The sequence below is a fragment of the Ceratotherium simum genome, chromosome 36, assembly GCF_057802395.1.
Source record: "Ceratotherium simum simum isolate JZ-2026a chromosome 36, ASM5780239v1, whole genome shotgun sequence".
Taxonomy (NCBI): domain Eukaryota; kingdom Metazoa; phylum Chordata; class Mammalia; order Perissodactyla; family Rhinocerotidae; genus Ceratotherium; species Ceratotherium simum.
This window is the reverse complement of record NC_141935.1, coordinates 24,030,564-24,052,337: the sequence shown is the minus strand read 5'-3', so window position 1 is coordinate 24,052,337 and position 21,774 is coordinate 24,030,564. Positions and strand designations below refer to the sequence as shown.

The window sequence follows — 21,774 nt, the reverse complement described above, 5'->3', positions numbered from 1 at the left end:
ACCTGTGTCATAAATATTCAGTAAGGAACCTCACTGCAAATAATAGTGAAAGGCCTTGTTCACAGTCACACAGCTAATCAGTGGTAGATCTGGGGCTGGGATATAGCTTTCGGCTTCAGAATGTAAGACTCATTTAGGGTTTTTGTTCAAAATTCAGATTATCAGAGGAAGGGCCTAAAAACACTTATTTAAACAGCAGACCTGCTGTTGTGAGTGTGTGAAAACTGCCTTAGGATAAAACTTGGCTCCCGTGGGTCTCATGATACACTGACCACGGGTTACAGTCACAAAATGTCAACTTCTCCCACTCCGCTAACCTACCTACCTACCCTAACTTGGTTGTTTATTTCTATCCTTTCATTCTCAAAGGTTGACCTTTCCTTGAACTCATCTCCAGATTGATAGTGACCTACCCCGCAGGTGTCGACAACAGATCAGTTGTTTTTCGTCTTCTCAGAAGGTAGATCAGTGAAGGAAGGATTACTTTGTAAGATTACTTTGCCTACACCCTCCTCCCCCGCCTACTTCAAAAGTGGCAGCACCCAATTATCCAAGGCACAAAGTTGGCATCACCAATGACATGAGAGACCAAGTCACAGAGAATTAAGTTAAGAAATCAACTTGCCTGAGGGGCCGGCCTGGTGGCGCAGCAGTTAAGTGGGCATGCTCCGCTTCAGCTGCCCTGGGGTCCCATCCCGGGTGTGCAGGACGCACTGCTTGTCAGGCCATGCTGTAGCAGTGTCCCATATAAAATGGAGGAAGATGGGCACCGATGTTAGCCCAGGGCCAATCTTCCTCAGCAAAACGAGGAGGATTGGTGATGGATGTTAGCTCAGGGCTGATCTTCCTCATAAAAAAAAGAAAAAAGAAATCAACTTGCCTGAGATGATACAACCAGCAGCCAGAATCCTAACCAGGCCTTGGGGCACCAGAGCCCACCCTCTGAACCTCTAGGGTGGCTAGTGCAGACACCTCTCTCCTCGCTTTTGCCTGCCTGCCCCAACAAGCTTTCTCCTAATTTCCAGGATTCTCCTCTTGTCACACTCCAATCCGTTTCCCACATTTTTGTTCTACAACAAAGGGAAACATGCCATCCGCATTATGTAAAACCCAACTTCTCCATTCTCCCACGCTCTTAGCAAGTCCAACTCGTTAGCCTGGGCTGGCCTCTGTGTACTGCTCTGTCCTCATCTGCGTCTACCACCTTTCAACTTTTCAGCTCCTGGAATTCACCCATGTTGTATTGTCATTGACTAACTATCCCATCTCCCGACCCCTCATAAATTCCTGGAGAGCAAGGACTGGAGCTCAGTAACATTTGTTAAATGCATTATTGAAAAGCAACAGTGGTTTATTACTGGACAGCGTTACAGACAGGAATTGTGACATCTTTCCCCAGGCTTCTTTCAAAACGGGATGAATTCTCATCTAGCGTTCTCGTAACATTTCGATGGCGGTACTTGACCCTCTTGTCGAGTCACCGTCGATTTTTGTCTGTATCCTCCAGGGACTGGGTCTGCAATTCTCTCCCAGCTCGCTACCTGGTCGAAGTGTCGAAGGGACGGAAGAGCTGAGCCCAACAGTTCAGCTGCCGACCTAAATGACTAACTTCGCGACCTCTCAAGGTCCCCCTTCCAGGCTCCACGCAGCCCGGGTTCCGACACTCGGGAGGGGGTCCCCGGCTGGGGAACCCCGAGTGATGGACGGAGAGGCGGCGTCCCGACCCTGCTCCCCGCTCCCTCCGCCAGCTCTCAGCGCACGGAGGGGAGGGGCTCGCCGGGGATACGTGGGTTTGGGAACCGTGAGAAATTGCCTGGAAGCAGAGCCCCCCGGGTAACGTGACCACGAAGCCAGGGCTTCCCCCCCGCGCCGGGCCCACCGGTGCCGCCTCCCGCCGTCCCGCCCTCTCCCCGCTCGGAACAGACGGCCTGCAGCGCCCGCAGCTGCAGCGCGGGCCGCCCAGCGCGCGCCGGGAGGGGGCCGGCCGGACTCGGGAGCCCGCGCTGCGCCCCCGCGCTCCGGCGCCGGGCCGGGCAGGGCCGGCGCGAGACGGGCCTCGCTCGGCGGGCCGGCCGGGGCGGAGGGGCGCGGCGCGGCCCCCTCCCCGGGCGGGCGGACGGGCGGGGCCGGGCCCGCCTCAGCCGGCCGCGCCGCGGCGGGAGCGCCGAGCTCCGCATTCGAACCTCCCTCGCAAAGACAGTCTCCGCCCCACAATGCACCGCGGCGGGCAGCCTTTGAAAAAGCGGCGCGGCTCGTTCAAGATGGCGGAGCTCGACCAGTTGCCTGACGAGAGTGAGTAGCGGCTCCCAGCACCCCCCCTCTCCCCGCCGGCCGCCTGCCCCCGGGCTGCCGCGGCCGGGACGGGCGGCCGTGCCCTCCGCCGAGCGGGCGGGCCGACTGCCAGCGCCGCCGGGGCCCCCCGGTCCTCGCACCCGGCGGTTGCCGCCGCGTCGCCGCCTTTGTTATGGTGTCGATGTGCTGGTTTCTGGGGTTGTGGGAGCGCCAGGGCCGGAAACCGAAAGCCCGGGGGCCCGGGCCGGGCCGGGCGGAGGCGGGGGCCGCTCCCGGGCCCGACTCGGGGCCCGGCGAGGTGGGGAGGAGCGGCCCCGGCCGCGGGGGCCGTGCGCCCGCCTGCCCGCTCGCCCGGCGCGCGGGGCGCCCGGCGGGCTTATGTAACTCGCCGGGCCGGGGGAGGCCGGGCCGGGCCGGGCCGGGGGGCAGCGCCTGCTTCGGCCCCGGCCTCCGGCCTCCGGTGTCGTCCTGTCGGTTCCTGCCTCCGCAGGCTCCTGCGATCTGCACGTCCTCCCCCTCCTCCGGCGTGTCCAGCCCGGGAAGTGTTTCCGTGTCAGAGGGCTGGCCCCTTCCCCTGGGACCACAGGTGGCCGTGGACCTTCCCGGAGAGAATCCAGGCGGGGGGCACAGTGTCGAGGGGGCCCCCAGCCCGCAGACCCCCCTTCTGTGCGGGCGCGTCCTCAGCATCGCGGGGGGGCCTTGATAGCCGGGTGTGACCCTCGCAGGACGCGCGTACTGTCCCCTCCCTGACACCCTCCTGTCACTCACCCTGCCGTCTCGCACAGGTGTGCTCACTGGTGTTGTCAGTAAAAGCACGGAGGTCGTAGTCTCGGCACAAGAGAACTTACTGCTGTCATTTACAAGATTGTGTAAGGTGTGCAAAAAGGCGGATCTCCTAGTTAATGACAGAAGGGTCCTGATCCACACTCGCTCTTCAGTTTATGGATACGTGCCATGTGTGAGAGTTTGAGGATAAAAAAAAAAAAAGGCCCAATGGCTGTGAAATCTGTCTGTGCCAGAGGCAGATAGACGCTCAAAATGAGAGCCAGAGACAGCCGATTCCGTTTCCTCTGTGGGGTCATAGACTCTTAATGTGTTATAAAGTTGCACTAAAAGTTCCAGCTGGTGAAAAGTTGGATTGAAAGAGTTTATGTTTCAGATTTGCTCTAGACCAACGCTAAATTCCAATGGAACTTTCTCAGGGACGGGAATGTTCTATTTTGCAGTGTCCAGTAGGGTAGCCCCTAGCCACACGCGCTGTGGAACTCTTCCGGTGAGGCCAGAGTGGCTGAGGACCCAAATCATAAAGATCACGTAATTTTTGTTAATTTAAATAGTCACGTGTGGCTGGTGGCTACTGTATGAGACAGGCCACAACTGTAGACCATGCGTGAGTTTTCTTGTTTCTTGTTTGGAGAATACAGTTGACTGGTTTAAGATGCTCCTAGATGAGGGTGGGCCTACTTACTAAGCACAAGGTGCTTGTCATCGGAAAAGGCTCACTCTCTTTATCATGAAGATGTGTTATCACCTCGTAAAAGTCACAGCCACTAGAGCTGTTATTTTGGTTACCGTAGTCACGCTGGTGAAATGAGAGGTGTTTTAAGTGGCTTTCTTATAACTGTCATTTAGAATATCGGCTCATCATCATTAAGCGTTAATTGAGGACTTACTATGGTTCTTTGTAGAGACTTTGGGCTCATCCTAGGGTTCTAATTCCAGCTCCACTCGCAAACTATATAATAATCATTGATATTGCTTTGTGACATCTCTGGTAGGTTGGGGGGGTGTGGGCGTGCGTGTTTGTGTGCTGTGTGTCTCGACCTTGACCACAGCTCATAGAAAGCAGGGATCGCCTTACCTGGTTTGTCACACAGTGCCACAAATCAGGTATACGGAAATGCTTGATTATATGAAATTGCACGTAGGGTAAGAGGCATTATGAATGAAACTGGAGCAGAGTCCTGAAAAGGGAAAGTGATTTCAATTTGATATTGGAAATAGCTATATGTTTCTTTGCCAGTTTTAGTCAAGGGGGCTAGCTAATAAATTAGCCAATAGCCAGTATAAGATTATCAATAATAAAAGGTACCGTTTATTGAGTACTTACTATGAACCAGATGCTATGCAAAGCGTCTTACATACATTTGCTTGTTTAATCCTCATTTCAATTGAGGAAAGTCGTCGTGTTAGTTTGATTTTATATATGAGGACACTGAGGCTGTCTTCAGCCCAGGTCTTTCCTCAGAGCTCCTGTACCTGATATCTCTTGCCTATTTCACATCTCCTCTAGGCACCTCAGAGGCCCCTCAAACTTCCTGGGTTCAAGATCTACCTCATAATCCCAGCCCAGGACAGAGACACTCCCAGGGGGCCCCGTCTTAATGAATGGCTCCACTGCATTCAGCTGAGACCTAGAAGTTATCTTCAGCACTTCCCTCTTTTTCACTTCCCGTATTTAAGCCTTTACTAAATCTTGTCACTTTTACCTTCTGAATGTCTCTCAGCTCTGCCTACTTCTCACCATCACCCTGGCCCAAGCTGTCACCATCTCTTCTGCACTTCAGCCTCCCATTGACCCACCACCCCTCGCCTACCTCCCCCCCTCCAACCTACACACAGCCGGAGTGATCCTCTCAGAATGTGTGTGTGTCATCTTGCTGCTTAAAACACTTCGGTAGCTACAAGACCCTTTGTGGCCTGGCCACTCCCCCACTCCAGCTCCATTTTGTACCACTCTCCCTCTCGTTCTGTCCCTTTGAGCTAAACTTGACCTTTTTCATTCCCTGCACTTAGCAGGCTTTCTTTGTTGCAGGGCCTTTGCACATGCTGTTCTCGCTGCCTGGAGGGCTCTTCCTTCCTCTCACTGCCAGTTAACTTCCGCTTATCCTTTATTTTTTTATTTTTATTTTTTATTTATTTATTTATTTTAAAGATTTTATTTATTTATTTTTCCCCCAAAGCCCCAGTACATAGTTGTCTGTCATAGCTGCACATCCTTCTAGTTGCTGTATGTGGGACGCGGCCTCAGCATGGCTGGAGGAGTGGTGCCTCGGTGCGCACCTGGGATCCGAACCTGGGCCGCCGGCAGCGGAGCGCACGCACTTAACCGCTAAGCCATGGGGCCGGCCCCCGCTTATCCTTTAGATCCCATTTTAAGCTTCTTCAGAGAGCCATGTTCTGTCCTCCTTGATAACGATGACACACTCTTGTTAAATCTGTTCGTACCACTCTCTAACTTCTCAGTGGCAGCCGACACAATGCAGCCTTGCATTTGTTAATGTGTGTGTGTGGTTAGCTTTGGTTAGAAGCCCCACCAGAGAAGTTCCATTTCTTTGTCTTCGTGCTTCATTCCAGTTCCATGCATAACACCTGGCTTACTTCTCTGACTTGTTCAGACCACTCTTCCCTTGCTAGCTACTCCCCGCACCCCCTTCCTTGAGTAGTCTAAATGTTCTCCCTCGGGGCTTTTTTACCTACTCTTCTGCCCAGGCTCGTTGCTCTGACCTGCTCGCTCACACCTGGTCCTTTCCAGGTGTTACCTCCTCAGAGAAGCCTCCCCCACCACCGTGTGTAAAGTTACTCCCCCAGGCTGACATCACCTTGCTTGTCTCCTTTATAGCGACTGCCAGGAGCATAGTTCTCGTGTTATGACTTGTTTATTGTGTGTCTCCTCCCACTAGACTGTCAGCTCCCTGAGAGCAGAGGCTTTGTCTGTCTTTTCCTTCAGTAACCCCAGCCCCTAGAATAGTGCTGTGGAGGCATTCAGTGAATATTTGTTGAATGAATGAATGAGCATACCCAGTTAAAGCAGGATTCTAACTTAATCAAATTCACTGGTCTGTAAAATCCATGTTCTTAGCAGTTTTTTTGATTGATCACAGTAATACAGTGAGCATGATATAAAAATTAGCCATGTGCTATGTGCATTGTTCTCTAAGCACTTTTACATATATTAACTCATTTAATCTCCATTTTACAAATGAATCAGCACAGAGAGGTTAAGTGACTTGCTTAAGGTAACACAGCAAGAAAGTGGCAGAGCCAAGATTCAGACACAGTTAGGCTCCATCTGTGCTCTTAACCACTATACTATACTCTCTCTCAAAAAAGGAAGAAAGTTAAAGGTAGTAGGTCAGAATCTCCAAGATGTAGTTCCTGCCTTCATGGAACAGGAATGGATATGCTTGCAGCTCACACCTCTTCCTTCAGATCTCTGCTCAAGTATCACCTTTCAGAGACGCTAATCATGAGCTTCTTAATCATGAAAAAAAATAGTCTTCCCTCCCTCAGCCCCCACCCCACATTCCATATCCTTATTACCCTGCTTTATTTTTTTTCTGGTAGTGCTTATCATCACTTGACGTGTGTGTGTGTGTGTGTGTGTGTGTGTGTGTGTGTCCGTGTCCCCGTCCGTCCCCGTGTCCAATAGAATGTAAGTTCCAGGAGAGCGGGGACTTGGGCTGTTTTGCATGCTGTCGTATGCCCGGTGCCCGGAGCAGGGACTGGGATGCAATCAGCCCTCTATACGCACTCACTGAAAGAGTGGATGGTTACTGCTTTTTCTCAGATGAGCCGTACTTCTCTTGGTAGCTGCATCGATATGTGCCCTGTGAACTGATGCTTCCCGGTTGTGTTGTGTTGTCTTGTTTGAGGCCTTTTAGCAAGACTTCGTAGCATCTCTGCCCCACTTCTCCCCACCAATTTTACTGCCTTTGGTCATTAAACTTCAGTTTGCCATGTAGAAGCTAAGGTGTCCCGTTTGCCATGTAAAAGGCAAGGCGTCCCGTTACCCGTTCTCCACTCTAGGCAAGAGAGTAGGGTGAGCCCATCAGGAATGGCTTTGATGTTGATGGATGTCTGCTCTCCAAACCTCTCACTGCCCTGCGGAGGGAAAGTCAGTTGAGGTCTAGGGATCTGAGATACTTAAAAATGTTTCACAGCCAGAGCCAAGATACTTCGTGTTACTTCTCATTTGAAGTCCGTTGTTCATTTATAAAGGAGAATTAACGTCTTCTCTGATTTTTGTACCTGGTTCATGTGCTTCTTTCTTATCCCCTGAGATCATTCTTTCTTTATGTATTTTTGTGTAATGGCATAATGGACTGGCTCCTTAAGATATTTACACACATTTTGAACATGCCATTTAAAAGTTTGTCTTTTCTCAATGCAAGTAAACCAGCCTTTCAAATAACATCACAACTGCCTGATCTTAGATTATATTCTTTCAAACATAAGTGGATGTCACAGTAACTGAGATGAAAAGTAGTAGCTGGTTCTAAAATAAAACAAATTTCACAATGAAGAATGATAAGAAGTAATACATTGACTATAGTAAAAGAAGAAAAGGTGTTCTAAACAGTTTTTTTAAAGTTAAAAGAGGGAGATTTTGCTCATCTATAATTCTATGACTAATTTTTTTTTGTGAGGAAGATCAGCCCTGAGCTAACATCTGCCAGTCCTCCTCTTTGCTGAGGAAGACTGGCCCTGAGCTAACATCCCTGCCGATCTTCCTCCACTTTATATGGGACGCTGCCACAGCATGGCCTGGCGAGCGGTGCATCAATGCGCACCGGGATCCGAACCTGGGCCACCAGCAGCAGAGCGCGGGCACTTAACCACTACACCATGGGTCGGCCCCTATTTTGGAGCATAGAAAGGGTTTTTTTTCTGTTAATTTTTTAGATATAATTAACATATAACATTGTGTTAGTTTTAGGTGTACAGCATGATTTGATATATGTATATATTGCAAAACGATTACCACAATAAGTTTATTTAACACCCATCACGACACGTAGTTACGTTACAAGTTTCTTTTTCTTGTGATGAGAACTTTTAAGATCTAGTCTTTTAGCAGGTTTCAAGTATACGATTCAGTATTGTTACCTATAGTACCATGCTGTATATCACATCCCCAGGACTGACTTATGACTGGAAGTTTGTACCTTTTGAGCACCTTCACCTGTTTCGCAGCCCCCCCTTTACCCGCCTCTGGCAACAACCAATTTGTTGTCTGTATCGATGAGTTCGTTTTTTTTTTTATGCCACATATAAGGGAGAGAGATCATTCTTTATTATTTTTCAAATGACTTGAACTTCTTTGCAACATACATGTCCAATTCTGAGATTTTCAATTTCGTGTTCTCGTTCTCTCTAAAAACTTCTTTCCCTATCCATTCTCTGCCTTCCCCTCACCCGTAGATCCTATCCTTTATTCACACCAGAACCTGTAGCCCAGTGTTTCTCCAAGTGGACCTGAGGGTTACTTGCAACAGAATCTCCTGGGGAGCTTTATTAATCATACGGATTCTTTGTGTATGAGGAGCTTCTGGTTATTCTAATCCACAGGAAGGTTTGTTTTATCGGTGAATCTCTTCAGCTTTGTGCCAGCCCTTCTTGCTGTTCTGAACCCCCCTTTCCGGCTTGGATCTTTAAGTGTTGCATATACCTGCATTCTTGACTTCTAGGGGATCTAGCGCCTGCTGTGACGGCCCCTGGATCATTTCCATTCTCTGTTTTCCCCACTCTATTTCCACTTCTCATCTTGCCCTACTAAATGTCAGTTCCCTTTCTCTTTTCCTTCTCCAGCACCAGCACACTTCTGGATGAGGATCTAAAATTGCTTCTGGCCCTTACTCTTCCTCTTTCCTCTCTTTCTACATTTTTCTCTCGTGGGAAGGTCTCCAAGTCTCACAACTTCAGCAGGACTCCCAAATGTCTCTCTCCAGGCCTTCTTTACCGTATCTGAGTTCTAGTCTGTAGCTTGAATTGTCTGCTAATTATTTCTAATTGCACATCCCACTATCACTTCAAACTCAGCCTTGCTAAAACTAAATGGATCACTTTTACCTCTAAACCAAGTTCTTTTGTTCTCACTTTGATTATGAAATAATATTGATTTGTTTTAATTGCAGGCTCTTCAGCAAAAGCCCTTGTCAGTTTAAAAGGTAAGAATCATAGCATGATTCTTTAGGTATGGCATAAGTTAGAAACTTAATTCATTATATTAATTTGAATATAGTGTTTCTCTTTCTAAGTTATGCTTCATTATATCTGTTAAGTATTGGTTTTCACTGATGATAACTTTAAATGCATATGGAGAATTGGCCTTTGGTTTTTTTCCCTAGAATTATTGATTAAAGAACTTTCTCACTAAACATTTCTGACAGATCTTACTAGATTTAAAGCATTTATTAAACAACTGTGCAATGCTGTATTTTTGCATAATCATTTATTTTTTAAGAATCTTGCCTTCTAAGTAATCATGCAAGTCTCTTGAAATAAAAGAATGATAGTACTTTTCTTTTTCTGTGAAAAAAGTTAGACGTGTTCCTTGGCCTTGCTGTGTTTCTTTCTATAAGTACATTAGACCAACTCTCTTAATATAATTAATTTTGAAATTTTACCTCTTGAGCAGAATGCTCCTGGGTAAGTAAATTTAGAACCAATCTAGAAATTCTCAAAGATTCGTTAGTACTTTTAGTTTTTAGAGCTACTGTGTTGTGCTTTGAATGGGTGATTTACCAAATTAAGTTCTTCTGATTTGAGAATGCTTATCTTCCAGAATTACCCTACTTTATTTGCCTAGCAAGATCAACCCCATCTCACCTCTTTTCTTTTGTACTTCTTAAAATGTGTCTGAAAAAGTATTCTGTTATTCTTTTGCTTCCCAAATTAAAACCATTTCTCTTTTTTAAAAAATATATACAAGTGATATAAATTTCTTATAGAAAATAGGAAATGCTGATGAGCAACTAGAAGGAAATAAAAATAACTACTTTTGTATATTTAGCCCAGTTTTCTATGTCTCTCTCTATATAAACATATCCTTTTTGTAAAAATTAAACTCACCCTTCTTTATTTTCATAATATGTCTAATCAGTTACTTGATTGGATTTTTTCTGGTTGCATACAACTCTGAAGACATTTCTTTGAATTAAGGAAAACAAAAACACCACATATTTCATTTTTGGATATCAAGGGTTTCACATATTAAAGCAGAAAACATTTAGAAATGTGCTCTAAATTCAAGGTTAAAAGGAGCTTTTTCCATTGCCCTGCTTTCAGTCAGATTGTTCTTATGAGATAGTTCTTGGCAAAGTAGAATAGAAGAATTATTGAAAACCAAAAAGAAAGAAGCCACATGTTTTAATATGAAAATTTGGTACTTTCAAGATGCATTGCCTTGTCACATTATTTGGAGAGTTTGACCAAAAAATACGGAAGAGATTTTTATGTTAGAAGCTAAAATTATTGGTCAGTGTATTTTTTCCATATTGGTAAATATTTCAGATACATTGCTGTTATGAAAAAGGCACTGTTCTCCCCGTAATGTACGGAGGCAGAGGGAAAGGGCTCCGGCCCCCTCAGCGTCACGTCTTCGGTGCCGGAGGCTTCCAGTCCGCCGGTTCTATCCTCAAGCGCCCGGACACGGGGCCAAAAAAAAAAAAAGGCACTGTTCATACTATGAAATACTTTGAGCTAAACTTAAATCTCATTAGTAATAATTATTTATTACAGAGGGAAGCTTATCTAACACATGGAATGAAAAGTACAATTCTTTACAAAAAACACCTGTTTGGAAAGGCAGGAATACAGGCTCTGCTGTGGAAATGGTAAGGAATTAGTTTTTTTTTTACACTTTAGAATATGATAGCTAAATTCTCTGTATTATTGTTATGTGCAAGTTCTTACAGCACAGGAAAAATTTTCCAAGATTTTTCCCCAGCTCCAAGCATTTGAATCAAGTGTCATTGAGCAGTATTTGATCATATTTAGATAAATAATCTGTAGCCTGTAGAATCTAATCATTATTAAGCATTTGTTGAGTAACTGTAGTTTCTTTTTTTTTTGTGAGGAAGACTAGCCCTGAGCTAACATCTGATGCTAGTCCTCCTCTTTTTGCTGAGGAAGATTGGCCCTGGACTAACATCTGTGCCCATCTCCCTCTACTTTATATGGGATCCCGCCAAAGCATGGCTTGACAAGCAGTGCATTGGTGCGCGCCTGGGATCCGAACTTGCGAACCCCAGGCCACCGAAGCGGAGCGCCCAAACTTAACCGCTGCGCCACCAGGCCAGCCCCTGTAGTTTCTTAAAATAGGCAAAAACAAAAAACAACAACAATCCAAAATCTTACTTTTATTAGAATGTAAAAAATTTTACATTGCTCTAGTCCCTGCAAAAAGATATATAAATAAGTGGTAAGATATAAAATCTTGTGTAGGTCAAGGGTAAGTGCATTTAGGGGTGGGAAGTAGAGATGAGTATATAATTGGCATGACTAATGATTTGGGGGGATTCTGTGCTCCTCCCCTGCCCTGCCAAGTAGCCAGGAAGTTTTAGGGGTCAGTCATGGAACAAGCCTGGAGCTGGGAGAGACAGCAGCTGTCACAGTAGCCTGGGCAGCTGGCCACAGTGAGTGTGCAGGACTTTCCACACGCTGTCAATTCCAACCCAGCCATTCTCTTCCTTCTCTCTGACTGTGGTCAGGGGAGGGGAGCAGGATAGAGGGACTTCCTGTCAGGGCTGTGGAGTATTCAGACTCTTAATGGGTGTAATTTCAACGGTCCATACCTCTAGCCTTCACCTAATTGGGTGCTGGCGCTATGCTGCTAGCCCTCTGCACCTGCTTCCCTTCCAACTAGCCTGAAACTCCGTCGTGAATGATGGGAGAAAGATTTGAAAGAGGATCTGGGTGCTATTTGGATATTATTTCTGTTGTTCTTTATTAATTGAAGCCTCTGAACCTAGGATGAAGTGTAAACTTTATATTATAGACCCTTAAGTGTATGATGTACTGTGGGTACTTAAAAAAAATTTAGTCCTACAGGCATTTGTTAAGTACCAATTATAGGTATCTTCTGGTTTTATTTACAAATGGAAATTTGGGTAACGGTTTTTGACGGCAGATCTAGTATAATATTATATACATTTAGGTTTCCTCTCTAGCGTGATCTAGTAACTTCCTCCCAGCCCAGCCCAGCCCAGCCCAACCCTATACAGCAGACGTGTCATATGATACACCCGACTGGTATTAATCCAAGCGCCAACATAATGAGAACTGGAATTTCCAGAACTTATTTTTCTATCTTCACCATTCAAGGCTGCTAGTGTACTAAGGAGACTTGGGTTCTAGTTTTAATCATCAGCCAGGTATTTCATTTGTAAACGTATTGCATAAATATGTATCTTACTACTTTCTAAATCTGAGATTATTTTTATTTGACTTTGTGTGCTTTGTATTACCCATACTTCATCCTCCCGTACTGCTGATAATCCAGAGTTAGCTGTGTTTTCCAAATATAGAATTGTATTTTGGAACAAAAATGGGAAATGTTCAGCCTTTTCATTCAATAAAAAAAATTTCTATCATAGCCTTTTAGAAATTCAAAACGAAGTCGACTCTTTTCTGATGAAGATGACAGACAAATAAATACAAGGTCACCTAAAAGGAACCAGAGAGTTGCAATGATTCCACAGGTATGTGTGTGCTAAAATTTTGTTGCATTGAAAGAAAGTGAGCAACTGCTCAGCATATAAGTTTATATTTATTATTCTATTACATTTTGAGTAACAGGTTGTTTTCTTTAAATCAGTACTCCAGCTCAGCTCCTATTTTAGTTACCTAGAAAAGGCCATTGTTTTATTGATGGACTTAAACCAGAGTAGAAAGCCAGTCCTCAGTCTTACAAATGCACACTTTTAAGCATGGAGATAGTGGGCGTTAAGCAAATGGATTTGGCAATAAGAAATCAGTTTGGAGTTTTTCGTGGAAATGAGAGGGGCAAAATCGTTTTACTTTATCACTAGGGGAAGTATGTCAAAGACTTTCTTTATCGAAAAGAAGAAAACATATAGCATGGTATCGTATCTCCTTTTTCATTTTTGGTTTCTTTTTTAAAAAAATCATAGTGGACATGTGAGAATCAAAGGAATGAATGAAAATTGGACAAGGAAATATTAACTTTAAAAATAATGTGATTTTTCTATCAAATTTGTAATTTTTGATATAATTATTCCCTACTTCCTTTTCATTTTTTTCCAAAAGTGTTATAAGATTTTCCAGTAGGATGGGTCATAGTAGAGGTGATTTTGTCAACCAAGGATTTGGCATCAAATAAATTAAAGGTATGACCAGCAATATGCCCTACCAAAAACAAAAAAACTCTTACATACCTTTATGATCATTTCAAATAGTAAAATATGTTCATTTTCTGTAAAACAAACAAAAATGTATTTTGAGCTTTTTAACATCATGGACAAGTGTACATAAGTATCTAAAATTCAGTTTAAAAATTTGACCCCATTGTAACTAACACACAGTGTGCATTGCTTGGCTTGATAGGTGTTGGATACAAGGTTGAATGAATACAAGAAATAGTTAAATAACAAGAAATAATTGTATTGACTTTATTTATTTATTTATTTATTTTTGTAAGGAAGATCAGCCCTGAGCTAAGATCCATGCTAATCCTCCTCTTTTTGCTGAGGAAGACCGGCTCTGAGCTAACATCTGTTGCCAATCCTCCTCCTTGTTCCTTCCCAAAGCTGCAGTAGATAGTTGTGTGTCATAGTTGCACATCCTTCTAGTTGCTGTATGTGGGACGCGGCCTCAGCATGGCCGGACAAGTGGTGCATCGGTGTGTGCCCAGGATCCGAACCCGGGCCACCAGTAGCGGAGCACACGCACTTAACTGCTAAGCCACAGGGCCAGCGTCTGTATTGACTTTAGAAGAGCTGTGTTATGAGGATAATTTGGATGACTTAACTCTGTTTAGATTATTTAAATTTCCAAATGTGTGGTTTTTTTAAAAGTTCTTTTTTTTTGTATACATATATATATATATATATTTTTTTTTTTTTTTGGCTGAGGAAGATTAGCCCTGAGCTAACATCTGTGCTGGCCTTCCTCTACTTTATATGTGGGTCGTTGCCACAGTGTGGCTGACAAGTGGTGTCGGTCCACGTCAGGGATCCGAACCCAGGAACCTGGGCCGCCAAGGCAGAATGCGCCAAACTTAACCACTACGCCACGGGGCCAGTCCTAAAAGTTCTTTTTTTTTTTCCCTCCAACTATTTATTGGGAAGATTTTCAAACATACAGAAAACTCGGGTCTTTATGGCTGTGACACCATCCTGCCCCAACTCGATCCACTGCCCTTCTTCTCAGGCACATCATTCCTTCTAGGACTATTTTTACCAAGTCCTTCCTACTTCTGAGCAATTCAGAGCAACTATAACATAAGACACACAAGATATGAGACTTCTTCAAATACGTGAAAAGTTTTTATGTCCTCTGAGTTTTCTCTTTTCTAGTCTTAACATGCCTAGTTCTTTCAATCTTCATTTACATGATATGGCTTGTTCCCTTACCCTTGTAGTCACATCCTCTAAATCTGTTGTATTCTGTCTGTCTGTTTCTTTAAGGAGTACTATCCAGAGCTGAAAAATTATAAAAACCAACTTTTATTGAGTACTTAGATATACCAGATCCTGTTCTAAGCACTTTATATCTATTACTTTGACTTAATCTTTGACAACCCCAGTGAAATAGGTTACTGTTATTTCCCATTTTTCAGATGAGAAAACAGACACAGAAAAATATCTTGCCCCAGATCACAAAGGTAGGAAGTGAAGGCTGATACTAAAATGGCAGGCAGCCTGTCTCCGGAGCCCTCCTTTCTGTTGTTGTTTTAACAAATTTATTGAGATAGTTCACATATCATACAATTCACCTATTTAAAGCATACAGTTTAGTGGTTTTAATATATGCACAGAGTTGCGCAACCATCACCACAACCAATTTTAGGACATTTTCATCATCTCAAAAGAAACCCTGTACCCAGTAGCAGTCATTCTCCATTTCCCATTTGTTGAATAAACCCCCAGAAGTGTAATTGCTACAAGAATATTTACATTTAAACTTTGGAAGATACTACCAAATAATCTATTCATAAAAGTTTTAATAATTTATATTTCCACTAACAGTTTGAATATATTCCCCTACACTTGACAGAGGGATCTTTAATATAGTTTTATATCCAATGAGCCACCAGTACCCTATTTAAAAATCTGGGAAAATAACTCAATAGAATGCAAAATAGCACTTTTTCTGATAATAATGTTTTATAGTAATTTGGTTATTATTTATGCTAAACAACTCCTGGCATACAAAATTTTTTTTTACATTAAAAAGTTAATTTTCTAAATGCAATATGGTATCCTTAATTGGATTCTGGGAAAGAAAAGACATTAGTGGAAAAACTGGAAAAATTCAAATAAGGTCTGTAGTTTAGTTAATAGTATTATACCAATGTTAATTTCTTTGTTTTGACAAACCACAATTATGTAAGATGTTAACATTAGAAAAAGCTGGGTGAAGGGCACATGGGAACTCTACTATCTTTGCAATGGTTGTATAAATCTACAATTTTGCAAAGTGAAAAGTTTATAATAAAAAATAAAAAGTTAATTTTGACCTCTGCCTACCCTCCAGATCTACTTCCCTCATTCACTGGTAACTGCTGTAATTAGTTTGATTATCCTTTTAGACCTTTTTAATACTTCTAAAACTTTATATATGTATTTGTAGAAAATACATGGTATTGTTTAATATATGTAGTTTTAGAATTACATTTATAGTATTATTTTCATGATACTGTATCATGCATCATTCTGTAATTTTCACTCAACAGCCTGTTTTTGAGATCTGGCCATGCTGGTTGATTTAGATAGATAGATAGATAGATAGATAGGCAGGCTTCAATATTTCATTTCTTTTTACTGTTATATCGTATTCAATCTTATGATACCATAATTTATTTATAAATTCTCCTATTTATAGGCATTTAAGTGGTTTCTGCATTTTTACTATTACAAACAATGCTGTAGTGAGCATCCCAAGCATGTTTGTATATATTTGCAAGTGTTTTTCTAGGACAGATGCCTTAAATGTGGAATTGCTGGATCATAGGATATGCACATTTAAAATTTTTTAAATAGTGCCAAGTTATTCTCCAAAGAAATTGTACTGGTTTATACTTTCTACCAACCCTATATCATAGTGCCTATTTTCCCAAATGCTTGCCAACTGAGTATATAACCAAACATCTAGATTTTTGCTAATCTGATAATAGCATCTCACTTGTTTTAATTGGCATTTCATCTGTGAATGATGTTGAGATACTTTTCATATGTTTAAAAACTATTTCTTTCCTGTAAGCTGTTGTCTTTTTTCCAATTTTCTGTTAGATTGTTGATCATTTTATTACTAGTTTGTAAGAATTTTGTATATATTAAGAATATTAGCCCTTTGGCTGTTTATATTGGTTTTATTTTTTTTCAGAGTTTGTAGTTTTCTTTTGACTTTGTTTCTGTATTTTTCAGCATGCAGGATTGAAAAAAGTTTCAAGGGTCAAATATAATTGTCTTTCCTTTTTATGACTTCTTGAGTTTATGCTCAGCATGCCCTTCCCTAGTCTAAAATTTATCATTTTAGAATTCTCTTATATTTCTTCTTTTTCATTTTTTTTTTTAATGTTTAAATCTTCAGTCCATCTGGAATTTATTTTGGAGTAAGGAATGAGGCAAGACTGCAGCCTAATTTTTTTCCCAGAGGACTACTTAGTTGTCCTGGTAACATTTACTGAGGAATCCATCTTTTTATACATTGATTATGTATTAAAATGCTGCCTGCATCACAAACTAAATTCTTGTATGTATTTGGGATTATTTTTAGGCTTTCTGTCTCTTTAGGTCTAGTATATCTCTGTATGTGCTAGTGTCATATTGTTTTAATGTGACTTTATATTGTGTTTTAATATCTGGTAAGACATTATTCTTTTTTTAGATTTTCCTAAGTATTCTTGCACATTTATTTTTCTGTATGAACTTTAGAATCAACTTGACTAGGAAAAAAGTCCTGTTGCAATTTTTATTGGTATTGCACATGTGTAATTTTGAGACGGCCTATTCAAGAACTACCTTAATGTCTCTCAGTAGACTTCAGAAATTTTTTCCATGTCAATCTTGCGCATTTCTTGAGTGTATTCCTAGGTATTTAACACTTTTGTTCTTGTCATTTTTGCTGTCATAAACAGGATATTTCTTCTGTTTTATTTCCTCACCAGTTCTCATTTATGTATAGAAAAGGTAATTATTTTTTTAAGATACTGATTTTTGTATATCAACTTTGTATTTGCCCACTTTATTAAATTCTCTTATTCTTTTTAATGGCTATAGTTGATTTTCTTGAGTTTTCTCGAGCAGTCATATCACCTGCAAATAATGGTAGTTTTATCTTCTCCTTTACAATTTTTATTCCTCTTATCTAATTGGCTAATGTGATCAAAACAATGTTAAAAAAATAGTGGTGATACTCAACATCTTTGTCATATTCCTCATTTTAATGAGAATGTTTTTAGTATTTTAACATTGAATATGATACTGGGGAGAAATGTGTTTTACAGGTTAAGAATGTATCCATCTATTTTTATTTTTTTGGTCAGTCTAGCTAAAGGTTTGTCAATTTTTGTTGATGTTTTCAAAGAACTTTTGGTTTCATTGATTTTTACTATTGTTTTTCTATTTTCTGTTTCATTTATTTCTGCTCTAATCTTTATTATTTTTCTTCCTTCTGCTTACCTTGGGTTTTCTTTGCTCTTCTTTTTTGTTGTTTCCTGAGGTGAAAGGATAGGTTATTTTTTTTTGAGATCTTTTTTTCTTTTCTAATATAGGCATTTACCCTATAAATTAAATTTCCCCCAAGCACTACTTTAGCCATATCATTTAACTTTTGGTATATTATGTTGTTTTATTTATTTCTATTCTATTAAGAGTTTTTTTTTTTTTTTTTTTTTTTAATTTATTTTTCCCCCAAAGCCCCAGTAGATAGTTGTATGTCATAGCTGCACATCCCTCTAGTTGCTGTATGTGGGACGCGGCCTCAGCGCGGCTGGAGAAGCGGTGCGTTGGTGCAATGCCCAGGATCCGAACCTGGGCCGCCAGCAGCGGAGCGCATGTGCTTAACCACTAAGCCACAGGGCCGGCCCGTATTAAGAGTTTCTTTTTTAATGGATATTAAATTTTATCAAATGCCTTTAACATCAGAGGAGGTGATCATATGTTTTCTGTTGTTTTGATTTATTAATAATGGCAGATTATATTGATAGTTCTCTAATACTGGACCATCTTTGCATTCTTGACGTGAATTCCACTTGGTTGTGTTGTATTCTTTTGATGTTCTGATGGTGTTTATCTGGTAACTTTTTTTTTTAATTGAGATATAATTGACATATAACATTGTATTAATTTCAGGTGTACAACATAATGGTTCGATATTTGTATATATTGTGAAATGATCACCACAATAAGTCTAGTCTAGTTAGCATTCATCACCATAGTTAAAAACATTTTTTTTTGTGATGAGAACTTTTAAAATTTACTCTTAGCAACTTTCAAATATACAATACAGTATTATTAACTATAGTCACCATGCTATATATTACATCCCCAGGACTTACTTATTTTGTAAAAACCTTTTCAGTCATTTTGTCTACCCCCCATCCCTGTCTCTGGCGACCACCAATCTGTTCTCTGTATTATGAGTTCAGTTTTTTGGTTTTTTTTGTTTTTAGTTTATAGATATAAGTGACCTCATACCATGTTTGTCTTTCTGTGTCCCACTTATTCCATTTAACATAATGCCCTCAGGGTCCATCCATGTTGCCACAAATGGCAAGATTTCCTTCCTTTTGGTGGCTGAATAATATTCCGTTGTGTATATGTACCACATTTTCTTTATCCATTCATCCATCAGTGAACACTTAGGTGTCTTGGCTGTTGTCAATAATGCTGCAGGGCCGGCCCCGTGGCTTAGTGGTTAAATGCAGTCGGAACCCCGGGCATGCACCGACGCACCGCTTCTCCAGCCATGCTGAGGCCGCGTCCACATACAGCAACTAGAAGGATGTGCAACTATGACGTACAACTATCTACTGGGGCTTTGGGGAAAAAAAAAAGGAGGAGGATTGGCAATAGATGTTAGCTCAGAGCCGGTCTTTCTCAGCAAAAAGAGGAGGATTAGCATGGATGTTAGCTCAGGGCTGATCTTCCTCACAAAAAAAAAAAAAATGCTACAGTGAGCATGAGGTTGCATATGTCTTTTCGAGTTAGTGTTTTTTTCTTTGGATACCCAAAAGTGGAATTGCTGGATCATATGATAGTTCTATTTTTAATTTTTTGAGGAATCTCCATACTGTTTTCCATATTGCTATACCAGTTTACATTTCCACCAACAGTGCACAAGGGTTCCCTTTTCTCCACGTCCTCACCAACACTTGTTAAATCTCTTATCTTTTTAATAATAGCCATTCTAACAGGTGTGAGTGCTGTCTCTTTGTGGTTTTGATTTGCCTTTCCCTGATGAGTAATGATGTTGAGCATCTTTTCATGTACTTGTTGGCCATTTGTATGTCTTCTTTGGGAAAACGTCTATTCAGATCCTCTGCCCATTTTTTAATCGGATTGTTTAATCAGATTTTTTTTTCACTGAGTTGATTGAATTCTTGACATATTTTAGATATTAACTCCTTACCAAATGTATGATTTGCAAATATTTTCTCCCATTCTATAGGTTGCCTTTTCATTTTGTTGATGGTTTCCTGTGCTGTCAAAAGCTTTTTAGTTTGATGTAGTCCCACTTGTTAATTTTTGCTTTTGATGCCTTTGCTTTTCAAAGGTATCAAATCCAAGAAGTCATCGCCGAGACCAATGACAAGGAGCTTACCGATAGTTCCTTGTTATGTTGATATGTTTTCTTCTAGGCATTTTATGGTGTCAGTTTTTATGTTCAAGTTTTTAATCCATTTTGAGTTAGTTTTTGTGTATAGTATAAGATAGTGGTCCAGTTTCATTCTTTTGCATGTGACTGCCCAGTTTTCCTAACACCATTTATTGAAGAGACTTCCCTTTCTCCGTTATTGACTCCTTTGTCATAAATTAATTGACCATATGTGCGTGAGTTTATTTCTAGGCTCTCTATTCTGTTCCATTGATCTATGTGTCTATTTTTATGGCAATACAATAGTATTTTGATTACTGTAGCTTTGAAATATAGTTTGAAATCAGGGAGTGTGAGGCCTCTAGCTTCGTTCTTTTTTCTTAAAATTGCTTTGGCTATTCAAGGTCTTTTGTGGTTCCATACAAATTTTAGGATTGTTTGTTCTATTTCTGTGAAAAATGCCATTAGAATTTTAATAGGGATTGCATTGAATCTGTAGATTTCTTTGAGTAGTATGGATATTTTAGCAATATTAATTCTTCCAATCCATGAGTATGAAATATCTTTCCAAGTATTTTTAAAATTCATACAAATGAGTGGTATTTTCTGAGGTTTTCTTTTATTATACATCTATGGAAGACTTTGTTATCTATGTTATGCTGTCTTTATAAAAATGGCTGGGAAGCTTTTTTTTTCTTTTTTAGTGATTTGAAGCACTTTAGTGGGATTGGAGACCTCTGGTTTGATATAGAATTCACTAGTGAAACCTTCTGAGCCTGGGGCTTGCTTGCATGTTCTTTCACTCTCTCTCTCAATAGTAGCAGAGTTCTTAGTGGTCTTTTCTGGCCTAAGAACTCTAGGAATATTTTTTACCAGTATCTTCTTCCTGCATATTTAAATTAAAATTGTACTGCAGTGCAAACATGGGGGGAAATATTTCACCTTTCTTGTCAGAGTTTGTTTATGAAACTGAAGGCTTTAACTTTGTAAGAAATAATCACAATGCTTATTTGTTAAATAATGAGAAAAAATTCCATGTTGAATATTGTTGAATCTTTTTGAGTACTTGACCATAATCAGTCTTTTTACAAATGTGTTCAGTGTTATAGATGTTCATTTTTACTTAATGAAACCGTAATTAATCTCTTTTTTTACTGTATAGAAATTTACAGCAACAATGTCAACACCGGATAAGAAAGCCTCACAGAAGATTGGTTTTCGATTACGTAACCTACTCAAGCTTCCCAAAGCACATAAATGGTGCATATATGAGTGGTTCTACTCAAATATAGATAAGTATGTATCATCGCTGATATCATAAATCACTTGAACCAGAAATTTAGGGTTTTCAAATGTTATAAACCTCAACCTCTTCTAGAGATCTATTTTGATTCTATTTTTTTTCCTGAATTTCTTTTTCTATTCTTCATTCAAGTTTGATCCGTTTCCTTTTCTCATAGTTTTCTTCCCCCTTCCCCCTTTTGGGGAAGAAGTTGTTATACATTTTTGTGAAAAATCAAATGAAAGTATAATCTCTATATTATAATTTACAAAGACTATGGAGTGGAAATACCCTGAAACAAAGCACCATTATTTGCAGTGAATGAGACTTGTTTTATAAATCTTGGGATTTTAAATGCTAGTATAATAGTAGAGAAACAGTTACTAATGGTAAAAATGATTCATTAAGATTTTTAG

The 21,774-nt window shown here is 40.9% G+C and overlaps 1 protein-coding gene and 1 non-coding gene across 2 annotated transcripts in view; both read left to right on the top strand.

The window, feature by feature from the left end:
* The first annotated feature begins 2,164 nt into the window (after window positions 1–2,164).
* The window catches only part of LIN9 (lin-9 DREAM MuvB core complex component), an 83,486-nt gene continuing 63,876 nt past the window's right edge, over window positions 2,165–21,774 (top strand). Inside the window, exons 1-5 of the mRNA XM_087424427.1 lie at window positions 2,165–2,292; window positions 9,210–9,242; window positions 10,816–10,910; window positions 12,672–12,776; window positions 21,239–21,372. Coding sequence (XP_087280553.1) covers window positions 2,214–2,292; window positions 9,210–9,242; window positions 10,816–10,910; window positions 12,672–12,776; window positions 21,239–21,372 — 446 coding nt within the window. The 5' untranslated portion in view covers window positions 2,165–2,213. The remainder of the gene's footprint in view (window positions 2,293–9,209; window positions 9,243–10,815; window positions 10,911–12,671; window positions 12,777–21,238; window positions 21,373–21,774) is intronic.
* LOC147912368 (small nucleolar RNA SNORA57) lies at window positions 10,582–10,729 on the top strand. Its single transcript, XR_015550039.1, has one exon. It is a non-coding gene; the product is annotated as a small nucleolar RNA SNORA57 (small nucleolar RNA).